The sequence below is a fragment of the Acipenser ruthenus genome, chromosome 17 (assembly GCF_902713425.1).
Source record: "Acipenser ruthenus chromosome 17, fAciRut3.2 maternal haplotype, whole genome shotgun sequence".
Taxonomy (NCBI): domain Eukaryota; kingdom Metazoa; phylum Chordata; class Actinopteri; order Acipenseriformes; family Acipenseridae; genus Acipenser; species Acipenser ruthenus.
In genome coordinates, this window is record NC_081205.1 from 21,076,748 (window position 1) to 21,090,345 (window position 13,598).

Sequence of the window (13,598 nt, forward strand, 5' to 3'; positions counted from 1 at the left end):
ATGTCATTTGTATGGCAATGGATTGCAACTGCACTGCTGTCCATCTGAAACTGCACAGTTCACAATTACTTCCTAAGTGGTTAGTCGACTATATGTTTCTGAGGCCAACTGTCACTTTTATATTCAACTAGTCGACTATTTAGTGCTTAATAGAGTGCAGAGTGCTAACATACGTGGTGCAGTATATGTATACATTAGCCAGTCACCAAAGTGAATCAATATTGTTGCTGCTTGTGACAAGTCATGGTATCAGTAGCCAGACATTTCAAGTAGAACTAGTGTATTTCATCTTTAACACTGCAAAATTATGTAATTTCCTGAGATGAAACTGAAGCTGTAAAGTTGCAGCGCTACACAAAAAGTTCAAACACACAATGATAAGAGCAGTAGTGCAAATGGTAATATAGCTAATGAAAGGGAAAGAAATGTATATATATATATATATATATATATATATATATATATATATATACATACTGTATTTTTTTCATAATTTCAAGATTAAACATGGTATTTATTAAGGCTAAAAGAATAGCTCTGTCACATTCAATATTGATCATTTTCTTTACAGTTTCTAAATGGTGATCAAATGCAGATCTGCAATGTGTTCAGTCATTTACTGATAGCACACTTAACAGGCTGCCATGTTCCTAAATGTGACAGGTAGTGCGTCAGCAAAGCAAGCATTTGCTGTGCAGTAAAATGTATGTATATGACACTATTCTTCGAGAAATGGTGATTTTCACAGGAACTACATAGCATTGGGCAGATTTCAAAGGAATCCATGATAACTTAAGAGTATTAAATTAAAAACGCCCAGGTGTCGCATTTGTATCCGCTACCATATAGATCAATGGAATACACTTAGTTAATTACTTTATTTATTTTTTAATATTTTTCTCTGTTATATCCAGATTTGTAATTCATTTTATGGTAAACTAGATGAGATCATAAACTGGTTTATGGTGAAAACCTCCAGGTGGCAGCAAATCCAAACAGCTATTTATACACACAGCAGACCAAGCCTGAAAGGATTCGATACTGTTATACAATTCAAACACAGCGGTGATGCATCTGCCGGCATTGAGAGCGGGGGGATTAAGGTGAGAGCTGAGTTTTACAACTGAGGATGGTACATACTCTAAATATTGAGGACAAGACACCCCATTCTTGAGTTTTTGTATTGTACTGCATAGGAAGTTATTGCATATTACACAGGAGGATGAGGCCTGCTTTCTGTTGAAATTGTTGATATGCATGTCTATGCATAAAATCACAGTTCAAAATCATATTATTGTTGACTGCATTAAGACCAGGTAGTGGTTATGTGTGATCAGGTAAGAGTTAAGTGAGAAACATACTAACCGGTTGCATGAGTGGGTGCACTAGCTGTTTGCGCTGAAGCAAACCTTGGTATTTCTGTTGAGGGTTTTAAAATGGTAGTACTAATATATGCAATTGCACAGATTTATGAAAGAAATTCTGCTGGTATTTTATGGCTTTTTTGTGAATCCTGCGTGGGGAGATTTGGTTGTTTGTCAAGGTTAGAAATGAGTAGTGGTCAGTGTACCAGGAATTTAAAACTGCCCTTGTTTCAGTATGTTATTACAATTTTAGCAGTCAGGCCGAAATATGCTCTTAAGGAGTATTGTAAGAAACTACGGTTACATGTTTAATTTTACGGTAGAATTTTAATAATGAAATTTCTGGAACAAAGGCCTTTTCTTAATCAACTCCACCTCCTTTACTGTAATCAAAAAATGCTCTTCCTCTTCCTTATAAAGCTAAAAAGTTAATAAAACACTAAATATTGTTCACTTTGAGGTTTTTTTAAACCCACACCTTCCTTTTTGAAGCTGCACTGCCCAAGCAATGAGACACCCCAACAGTGGCCTGAAAAGTGCACATTGACATAGGCCTGGGCTGTAAGGACCAAGGTTGCAGATCTTGACAGTCAGTTTCAAAATGAGATATGTACTTTGATGTGAATTGATATTGAGTGCTTGGTTTGCAGGTGTTCAGAGCCTTTTTTTTTTGCATATTTCCATTTCTAATTTACTGTACATGATGTACTCTGTGAGGAATTATCAATTATTACTCCAGAACCATTTGAACACATTGAATCAGTAATAGCTGTCGCTGCCCGAGGTGGTTCTACATCCTACCGACAGTGTTACTGTAGGGGTTTCTAATGTATGTACAATACTTGTATACTAAACAATGCAACTGATACCTCTATTAAAGAAGTGGCAGACAATCAAGGGTCACTTGGCTGTGACTTCAATTCCAATGATCTGTAAATCATATTACCAACCAAGTACTAATTCAGATCGTAATCAGAGCAGCCAAAGAGATCTTTGGACGTACCACTCTATGGGCTCAGCTGGGAAAAAATAATCCAGGCAATTAATAAACCTTAAAAGAAAGAATTGCCAGAAAAATGCACAGGCAGCACAGCTTGAATCAGCATTGTCAATAAATAGCTCTCTAGAGCCAGACACAAAGCTTTTAATATCTGTTATAATTTATCCTCTTGCTCGCTCCCCCTCTGTGCTCTCCTGCGTTGCTAGTGCTAGCCTGGTGACACCGGTATCCAGGATACGGTGTCGAACACAGATGCCTGATTGGCTGGAAAGAAACGCTGTGGAGCTAGATAGAAAGCTGTGCTGGATAAGCATTCTCTTCCACCATTTTTGTTTAGTTCTTTAAAAAAAACAAGCATTTTACTCAAATAAGAAACAACATCCATTCCAGCAGAGCATTACAAAACTTAGAGAGAGAGAGAGAGAGAGAGAGAGAGAGAGAGAGAGAGAGAGAGAGAGAGAGAGAGAGAGAGAGAGAGAGAGAGAGAGAGCACTAATTAAGAGACATGCTGAAACAGATAGACCTCTCCCCCTAACAGCAAGGGATTCACAGCAGGCATAGACCCCACAGGAGCTCACTCATCTCACAGAGACAGCAGCAGTTCTTGATCTTTTTCCACCTGCGGGGGCGGGGGGGTTAGCTGAGAAAGCATGGCTCGGGGATCGGACAGAACAAGGCAGAGGTTGAGCTTGAAGAATGCTTTCCTGCGCTGTAATCTGGACCCCGACACTCAGAAGGTAGTGGTCTTTGTGATCATGGTGCTGTTGGTCTTCATCAATGTGGTGCTGATGTTTCTACTGGCCTTCTTCCACTAAACTACACCTGGGCTGCAGTGTCCTGTTTGGTTGCATGGATGGGAGTCTGGACCTGGGAATTAGGACTGCAGGTACAGTACTGGAAACAGCTGGTTAAAACTGCTTTGGTGGATGTCGGTCGTTAGTCGGCACTGCACAGCAGGCAGCCCCTGGGACCGTCACCTTAATAAAGGTCATTTTAGGAAAGTGGGTTAGGAGAATTACAGCTATAGGATTGCCTATGCTCCGATAGCAGCCATAGAATAGCAAGGGATGCTCTGGAACCTTCTTGTTGAATTAAAGGGACATCAGTTTAACACAATGTGCAGCAGCTGTGAGGCTGTAAAGCGACCGAGATTGAACCTGAAAGAAATGTACAAGGAGAAGTTTATTTTTAATAATGGAAAAAGGTTAGAAGCACGGCAGCATTTGGTGAGTTATTGAATTTAGTGCATTGATACAGGGAGGTGGCATGGAGACTAACGTGTGCCTATATGGCTGTGTTCAGCTTGTTATGAAGGTTGCTCTAAACAATCAGGTTGCATGTGAGTCACAGCTGCTTGCACGTGAACCAGGATGTTTGCATGATAAAATAATCAAGCAGAAACCTCACTATGAAATGTAGATAAGATTGCTCATCCTCAGTCTAAACATGTGCCTGTTATTGTTGTGGATTATAATAATCATCTTACATTTAATTTAATCCTAACTGATACAGACAGACAGAGAAAAAAGAGAACAATTCTATTGCAAAGAGATTTAAACAGCCACAAATGCCATTTTACCTGATTTACCTTTAACTCAGTAGGCTTCACATGTGGCACATGCTTTCAACTTTAAATGGTTTGGTTCTACATTTGTGGGTGTTGCACCCCATAACACAGGCAAGCAGGAATATAAGAACTTTCCAGTTGTCTTTAATTTGAAAAAGGATCTCCAATTGCAATGCAACTGTCCTGTACTAAGGTGCAAAGGTAGCACAAGGGCAGCTGAAATCGAACAAGCCATTGATACAATGTTACCACACATTTTGTCACAGCAGTGTAGACCAATTCACAGTGTAGTCTACTGCAGTCCCATTGTATCAAATCAGCACCAATCTGCTTCCATTTCCAAAATCACTATGTGTGACAGGGTCTTACGTCACGTGCGTGGATAGCCGCTGTTTACAAAGTACAGAGAGACAACTGGGGGTGGAGTTGAAACGCCGGCACAGGCGCACAGGATTTATTAATACAAACAGAAAAGAAAGTAAAGGTGGTCATGTGACGTTACCAGCCATGGTAACGCACAGAGGACACATACAGCAAGCTGTACATACAGCAAGCTGTACAAAACTCAGTACAAAAACTACAAATAAAAGGTGCCCCAGAGGGCGAACGCTAGCCTTAAAACGAGGCATCCCGCTCAGGAACCTGCTACACTACGTAACCCTAGCTATACATCACATGGGATCACAATCCCCTAACTAACCTACTCATGAGCCGGTATTCATACAACGACTCGTACTTCTTCATACGGCCTTGGCTGGACATTGCCTTCACAAGCACCGCTTGCAGTCTCAGGGTTGTGTAGCGGTCGACATTCAATAAACCCATTTCCCCATACAACTTATATCCACACTAAATACACACGTGCAGGGCAATCGCCCAGCTACACTATGCAATATGTCTTCCAGATCTATTGTGTTGCCATGTGCAAATGGTTCTACTAGGTTTCTGTAGGGTATAAAAATAGTATTATAATTGTATTCCAATGGTGTTATTAGGGTCCCCATTAAAAAAACGGGGACCCTAATGCACTGATCGCACAGTACCCTAACCTTTCAGTTACTGTGTGCGATTATTATATGTTTTTATGAAAACCCTCTGCATGTGCATGCATTGGTTCTACAGAGGAGGTCTAATTAACTCATTTGAAAACATACAAATGAGTTCCCAATCTGTGACTTGTACCGTGGCAATATGTGGTTGTGGGTTGTCCATTTGTGAATGACCAAAAGAGTTTATGAGGATCAAAATCGCAGTTCATGAAATACCACATAACCAGTACCGAGGTTTATGACTGCAAAAAGAAATTGTTGAGAAAAGGACAGGCATGTGGGTGTGTAACTTAGCAACAGACTTTATAGTTAAAAGCTGCCCTGTTTTAAACTGGCAGCTGGTTATTTGTGTTCCGAGTCCGTTGAAGGCCTAAAGGAAAGAAGTTGAGTCTTAACCTTATTACTACCTGGCTACTCTCTATATATTGTAATGTGTTTGAGTTTATAGAATATATGACTACCTTTGTAGCAGGCTGAGAAAATACTCTTCAGACAGGGGTGTCCACATTTTTTGCAAAGGGAACTTGTAATGAGCTGATAGCTGATCTAACAAGAGCAAACAGACACAACATTATTAATTAAACTGAGAGGGGCTACGGCTGAGAATTTAGTTGGCAGATTTCAGCAGATACCAAGAATACAATCTAGTACTTTATTTGAAAAGGCTGTAGAATTGTCTAGAAAATTGGTTTTATAAGCAAGAACAATGGGCTCAATGACATTCATATTTTTTACTCAATTTTTGAATCTCATTAAATACTCACTAAATACTATGCTGTATCAAGCTTACCAATGGGTCCAGGTTGCTCTGTTTTGAGAAAAAGTGTACAGTGTATACAAAGACTGCATTGTAATAATGTACTGAAGATAAATGGAAAGTAATAGGAGCTGCTTTTTAGTATGAAGCAAAACATTCATATTAATACAAAAAATTAAATATTAAAGACAAGGATAACAAACTTTGGCTTTGGGACTTGGTGATACACGAGGATAACACATTTTGGCTTTGGGACTTGGTGATACACGAGGATAACACACTTTGGCTTTGGGACTTGGTGATACACGAGGATAACACACTTTGGCTTTGGGACTTGGTGATACACGAGGATAACACACTTTGGCTTTGGGACTTGGTGATACACGAGGATAACACACTTTGGCTTTAGGACTTGGTGATACACAAGGATAACACACAGGGTAAGTGAGGAAGAGTGAGGTCAGAAGGGCAAACAAACACACTAGTTATTTTTGGACAGATATTTTAGGATAGTACCGAAATGCTGTTCTGTCTCATAAAGCTGTAACAGTCTGTAAAATGTGCTTATACTTAGTTCTCAGAGGTGAATGCATTTTGATACATTTCATTGATTTTATAGTTTAAAGAGCGCTCTGTGCGTTACACATAAAGTCTTTGGGTTTAATTTTCTCAAATGTAATGCCCAATTGATGTCCTGTTTTTTTTTTACTATATCAGCTGTGTGTTTTATTATCTTAATACATTAAATGACATGGGGTGATTATTAGTTCATTTTAGAATACATAGTTTATATTATGTTCTCTTTAGTTGATGTTTTTAATTGTTTTATTCATTGGACTTTGGACTGTACATATAAATTACATTCATAAACATATTTTGGGAATATATATATATATATATATATATATATATATAGTGTGTGGCAAGGTGCCTGCCCTTTTATTATTATTATTATTATTATTATTATTATTATTATTATTATTATTATTATTATATTAAATTGTATTTGTGTGCGGACGGATGAAAAGCTGTCCGACATTGTTGTTTATTATTTTCGCCAGTCTCGTACAATGTATTTTACCTTGCTCTTAATTTTATTAATACTTGTACTGTGATTCCTGAAATGTATTTTTTGTTTATTACTGTAAGTTGCCCTGGATAAGGGCATCTGCTAAGAAATAAATAATAATAATAATAATAATAATAATAATAATAATAATAATAATAATAATAATAAATGTAGCACGTGGGAATGTGGCAGGAGTCTTAATAAGGTAATTGTTTAATGGATAATTAAGGCTCCAGCCACAGTATAAAAGACCCACTATGGGCTCAGAGCAGAAGAGAGTTTTGAGAAGTTAAAGAGACCAAGAGCGAATGCTACCAGCCAGCGAACAAGGTACTCGTTTTTGTAAAAGATATAGTACAAGCTACTAGGTACTACTAGGTGTGATCTCAAAAACTTACAGTATGTATCCACATTTAACATTTGCTAGCAGTCCAAGACAAAGGACACATGTGCTGCTCCATTTCTCAATGATGGTTCTCTTAGTCTTCAAGGGCAGTTCAATCTAAATGAAGCAAGACTGGACCAGAATGAGCGGATGAGATTCAAGTATAGAGTTAGATTTTCTGTCGACTTTCTTATAAATGTGGATGGAGTGAACAGTTTCTATTGTGCAGCAGTGTGGAGTAGTGGTTAGGGCTCTGGACTCTTGACCGGAGGGTTGTGGGTTCAATCCCCAGTGGGGGACACTGCTGTTGTACCCTTGAGCAAGGTACTTTACCTAGATTGCTCCAGTAAAAACCCAACTGTATAAATGGGTAATTGTATGTAAAAATAATGTGATATCTTGTAACAATTGTAAGTCACCCTGGATAAGGGCGTCTGCTAAGAAATAAATAATAATAATAAATAATATTGATTATACTAGCAATGAATGCACTTGAAATGGTTTAATAATGACATGTGGACCTATTTTTTTCTTCTTTACTTCTTTATTCAGCTTGTCAATATTATATGGTGTGAAATACTTATGTGTTGGGTCCTTGATGGAACTTGTGGATACAGTAAATGACAGCAACATCTTAGCAGTCTTCTACGATAAGGTACTACTAGGTAGCGCTGTGTACTGCTCCTTCTGTACTGGTGAAGCCAGCAGTCATGGTCAAAGTGGTGGATTCAAACAAAACAGCTTTATTTCTCTTTTTGTTAACATTTTATACACATTTATTGAATCGTAAAGTGTTACAGAACACACTGTAAAGTTTACAGGAAACATACTATATTGCTTTACCTTTGTTCTATCTCTTGCTGTTCGTATGCTCCCGTATATTGCTGACTCTTGACATTTTTAATCACACATCATGGAGCATAAATCAACTGGGCAATATATTTTTCAACATATATATATATATTCTAAGGATCACAGTGTATCCAAATCACACTCCCTCCTGCAACAATGCTGGTTTTCTGTTCCCACAATACGCCACTCATTTGAAACAGAGCACAAGCATTGTTGCCAAAGTTGAAAAAAGTAATTTCCAGGTGTTTTTTTTTTTCTACCTTTGAGTGAATAAAAAAAACTATTAGGAATTTGTTCCAAAATTATTATTTTTTTAAATGCTGCGATATGGACGATACAGTATACAGCAATGGTAAAGTAATGTGTTTCTTGTAATCACTGCAGGGGGTTCTGTAACACTTCAACACAATTGTATAACACACATAATGTGGCCGCTCTATTTTTTGACTGAATCCACCCCTTTAGTACTTGAGGCTGTCTATCAGCCAATATTCATTATTGGCAGTGGTTAAGTAGTACCAATGGCCATTAAATAATGTCTAAGTAGGAAATTGACCATTGATACTAATAAGCACTAGTAGGTGAATTAAATGTTTTAAAAATGTTTTTCACGTGATATAGGGCCCTTTTCACAAAGCTTTTGAGATGTATCTTGAGCCTGACTGATAAGCTTGGCCTTTAACAGGTTTCCACAAACAGTGATCCCAGCATTCAGGTTTAGTGTTGCTTAGCGACATTGTTTAGCAGTGTTACAATATTCTTTATTCTTTGTTAAGGTTTGTAGTTTTTTTTTTAAAATATATATACACATGTATTAATTGGAGAGTAAAAGTAAAATAAATAAGAAACAAAATGATCTCAATGACTTGAGCCTACAAACTTCTGCAAGGTAGCCTTAAATGCTGGACAAAACACACCTGTTAGTCCACTCGGACAGTGTTCTGAGTGCTACGCATTGTGGTTTTTAAGGCCATTCTCTATTTATTTATTTATTTGTCAGTGTACATGTGTATTTGCAATTCATTCTGCTGTTTATTATAAATATACTGTCAGGCTATGCAGATTTTGCTGAAATTAACTTTTGGGGAGGACATAATCAGTGTACTCATACATAGCTGATGTTGATGTGTCTTTCCAGTTAATCAGTGATGGCAGTGCAGTGTATGCAGAGGCCCTGTGGGACCACGTCACCATGGATGACCAGGAGCTGGGGTTTAAGGCAGGGGATGTCATTGAAGTAGTGGATGCTACCAACAAGGAGTGGTGGTGGGGAAAGATCCTGGACAGCGAGGGCTGGTTCCCAGCCAGTTTCGTTCGGGTAAGGACTGTCTTTAGGGTTGTCTACATATACAGGAACCTGACCTTATGAATGTCACTTGGCAGCTCATCCCAAAGTGATAATATAATGTAATTATATTTTCACATATTATCAGGATCAGTTGATCAGGTTTAGAGTTATATAGGAAATTCGTACCATGGTTATTCCACGAATGAGGGTGGACGAATTAGTCTACTCATCAGCGTTGAATATGAAAAAGTTATTTGATACAAGATCTCTCAACTCTTGTGGCATAAATTGAAATATACCATTAGCTACAGTCATTATAAGATCTACGTGTTTGCTTCTGCAGCTGCGTGTTAACCAGGATGAACCTATGGAGGAATATTTAGCCAAACTGGAGGATGGGAAGGCGGAAGATTCCAGCAGCTCAGTGCGTCGACACGGACCTGGGTTTCCCAGCAAGGACCAGATGAGGACCAACGTCATCAATGAGATCATGAGCACGGAGAAGGACTACATGAAACACCTGAAGGACATCTGTGAGGTGAGCACCCTGGAATTCTCCATTCTCCCTTACAGCATGGCCTCTCTACATTTCTGATCTTACCAGAGCTCCATATCTTGGTGTCGCCTCACTTCTTCCTCAGGGTTATATCAAACAGTGTCGGAAGAGAACAGACATGTTCACAGATGAGCAGCTCCATACCATCTTCGGAAACATCGATGAAATCTACAGGACTCAGAAGAAATTCCTGAAAGGCTTGGAAAAGAGGTTTAACAAAGAGAACCCACATTTGAGCGAAATCGGCTCCTGTTTCTTAGAGCATGTAAGTGTCTGAAAAGGTCATCTTGATTCTGTGCTGAAAAGGCTGCTTAGCTGAACAATTACACATCGTTTAAAGACTATGCATCTCCCAATTTAATTTTCTTATTTATTTATTTATGTATTTATTTTTACAGTCTCCTAGCCTATTTATGACGTTTGAAATCATTGTGGGAGTTTCTTATTGCAATTACTCAAGTACTTTTGTTTGTGATAAGTCAGTGTTTAGGGGCTTTCACTTTGGTTCAGGAGCTACTCTTTGGTTCCAGTTGCCTATCTTAGATATATGTTACATAGGTTGATCTAATCTAATCTAGCTCCATCTAGTGACCTGTCACTTTTGGATAAAAAAAAGAAAATGTATTTTGCAGCTATGTTCTCTAACAGTTTTGAAACCATAACTAGAATTATTTGACCCAACTATATATTTAGTTTACATGTGTACCCTGTCAGCCATAAGCAGTGCATGTCTTCTCCACTTTGAGAGATCTATCCTTCCTTCTCCTCCTTCACAGCAAACTGATTTCCAGATCTACTCGGAATACTGTAACAACCACCCCAATGCCTGTGTGGAGCTCTCCAAGCTCATGAAGGTCAACAAATATGTGTTCTTCTTTGAGGCGTGCCGTCTGCTTCAGAAGATGATTGATATCTCTCTGGACGGCTTCCTGCTCACTCCAGTGCAGAAGATCTGCAAGTACCCATTGCAGCTGGCTGAGCTGCTGAAATACACCCACCCCCAACACAGGTGAGGAGCACATCCACAGCACACTGCTCTGAGTCTCACTATTGAAGAGCATTTTGATCTTCATGATTTTTGCCAGTACATATGTACATATGTTCTATGCCAAAGTCTGTGAAGATGTTATCAACTATATTTGGTATGTGCAGTCTTATTATCATACAGGGGTTGCATTGTAGTATATCCCCTTCAGTCACTGTGTGCACAATTCTACCATGTTAAGTTTCCTATCTATGTATCTACAGTATTTTATAATGCATATAGGTAGTTTTCAAAGTTATGGCAGGGAAACTTCTTGAACTCCATAGAGTTCACACAAACTGTTTTCAATTTTTTTAAATAATTATTACAAAATTGTAACTGAATGAGTTATGCAGATGAAAACATTAACTACAAATAATAATAATAATAATAATAATAATAATAATAATAATAATAATAATAATAATAATAATAGTAAGTGGTTCATTGTTGAAAGTTTATTATAGCAATACATAATTGTGGGGATTTATCAAGATTGGTTTTGCAGATAATCTGTTGACAAGGACATTATGACTCATACTTGCACACATATACTTTAATAGAATTATTTTTCTGGAATCATAGTTTACAAATGCCTGATAGTCTCTCTACCTTTGAAATAGAATTATTTTTGGGATGCTGATGCAATGGCTAAACCAACTAATTCAATTAAAAACAAAATGTATTCTTCTTATTGTTTAGATTCCCTTTGTATTTTCTTTTTCAGCTATCTTATGCTGGTGACTTTGTAAAACTTAAAGCACCCTTGTGTCCTCAATAGAGGACAAAAGGGTGAATCCTGTCTAACCTTTTGGTACATCCGGTACACCCGTGTGTAACCATTAACCTGGCCGCTCTGCAGCCACCTTTGTCTCTAGTCGATATACTGTCAAAAAAATCCATAAGAAATACCAGCGTTGCTTTTCTTATATCCACCAGACGTACTTTAAGGTTAGATTCTCAAAGCTATATTGACATGAAGAATACTTTAGTTTAGATATTGTATACCAATACCAACTTACTTAAATTAAATTCACTAGCCTCTCATGTCTTTCACCTCTAATGCCCTTTAGAGGGATGAATTGTGCTCTCAAGTGAAATGACTAGCCCTCCCCTGTGTTTAAACAGCAGCATAATAGACAAAATGTATGGGGTAAATAAATCTAAATGTGATGTTTAGATTAGTGCAACAGCAAGAATCAAACCAGACAAGTGATACAAGTCAAAAGTGGAGGATTATAACAAATGTCTGGCTTTGTTTTACTGCAGGGATTACAAAGACGTGGAGGCTGCCTTAAACGCCATGAAGAATGTCGCCAGGCTGATTAACGAGAGAAAGCGGCGCCTGGAAAACATTGATAAAATTGCCCAATGGCAGAGTTCAATAGAGGACTGGGAGGTAATAGGACAGTCTGTTCTAAAACTTCATTACATACAAACAGGCACACAGCCACTATCAATATCAGATACGGTACATTGTTAAGATTGGTGGAACTGCTCTAGAAGTTTTCTTAATGCACAATTCTTAGGAATAAGTACTATTTTAATCTTCTCAACCATCTTAAATGCAATTCATTTTGTCAAAAAAATGGTATAATAGTCAGAAAAGCTCATTTATCTAAAGTTACAGCATGAATATTAAATAGAAAGGCATCTGCAAGTGAACAAAACAATGTAGCCTTTATAGATTGCTTCTTAAAATAGAAGCAATTTGTGTCAGGCAGGTTGCACTGTTAATGTATCCTGCAAAAATACTGCTGCCTTGCATCTCCATATCTGGAGTTGTATCCTGCTGCTCTAAAGGGGGATCTAGCCATTTTATTATTAGCTTTTCCTTTGGTGCTAATCGTTATATCAAGGAAAATATATTTCTAAATGTCTCACACACCTGATCTTACACAAATCAACATCAAAATGGCTGCTCTTAGCAAAGCTCTCTAGCAAAGACTGTTTGTGAGTAATAAAATCCACGATGGGCGAGCTGACGGGGATAAGGTTGGAAATGCGTTGAGGTACTTAAATTCCCTGCCGCAAGTCCAACCGCATGTCAAACCATTAGCCATACAGATCCTTCATATTTAAGAATGCCACAGAGATAAATGACTTCAGAAACATCAACTTCTGAGCTTTGCAATGGACATCTCAGCTGATTACTTCCCAAGATGATTATTGCACACACTGATTTGCTGTCTTTGAAAAAAAAAGCAGCTTGTTAGATATTGCACGACTTCTCACAACCCATATTTATTTATAATACCCCCCCACCCCCTCCCCAGGGTGAAGACTTGTTAAGCAGAAGTTCAGAGCTGATTTACTCTGGAGAAATGGCCATAATCTCCCAGCCTCAAGCCAAGAGCCAGCAGCGCATGTTCTTCTTGTTTGACCACCAGCTTGTCTACTGCAAGAAGGTAAGGATGGACATGGGAGAGGGTGAGATGAATCAAAATAAGAAGCCCACACCGGTGATGCATGAATCATGTCTTTTTTTTCCGGCAAATTCTCTATATTATTTTCTATATACACAAAAGATTTTCTAAACTCTTTCCCTATTTGTTTCCTTTGCATATTTTGAATTGAAGTAGAACAAATTGAGAAAAAAAGAGCAGTGGACTACCGCTAATCCAAACCTCAGTAGTCTGATTTGACCTAGTATCTGAAATTAATGAGCAGATTTTTTTTCTTCTTCT

General features: G+C 38.0%; 1 protein-coding gene across 15 annotated transcripts in view; it reads left to right on the forward strand.

The window, feature by feature from the left end:
* LOC117423322 (rho guanine nucleotide exchange factor 4-like) overlaps nt 1–13,598 on the forward strand; it is a 165,505-nt gene that overhangs the window by 138,350 nt on the left and 13,557 nt on the right. For 11 of the 15 annotated variants that reach the window (XM_058990110.1, XM_058990114.1, XM_034038875.3 and 8 more), the window contains 6 exons: nt 9,182–9,361; nt 9,675–9,869; nt 9,973–10,152; nt 10,664–10,896; nt 12,181–12,310; nt 13,188–13,319. In XM_058990110.1, coding sequence (XP_058846093.1) covers nt 9,182–9,361; nt 9,675–9,869; nt 9,973–10,152; nt 10,664–10,896; nt 12,181–12,310; nt 13,188–13,319 — 1,050 coding nt within the window. The other 4 variants (XM_058990115.1, XM_034928639.2, XM_034928635.2 and 1 more) reach the window with 4 other exon arrangements.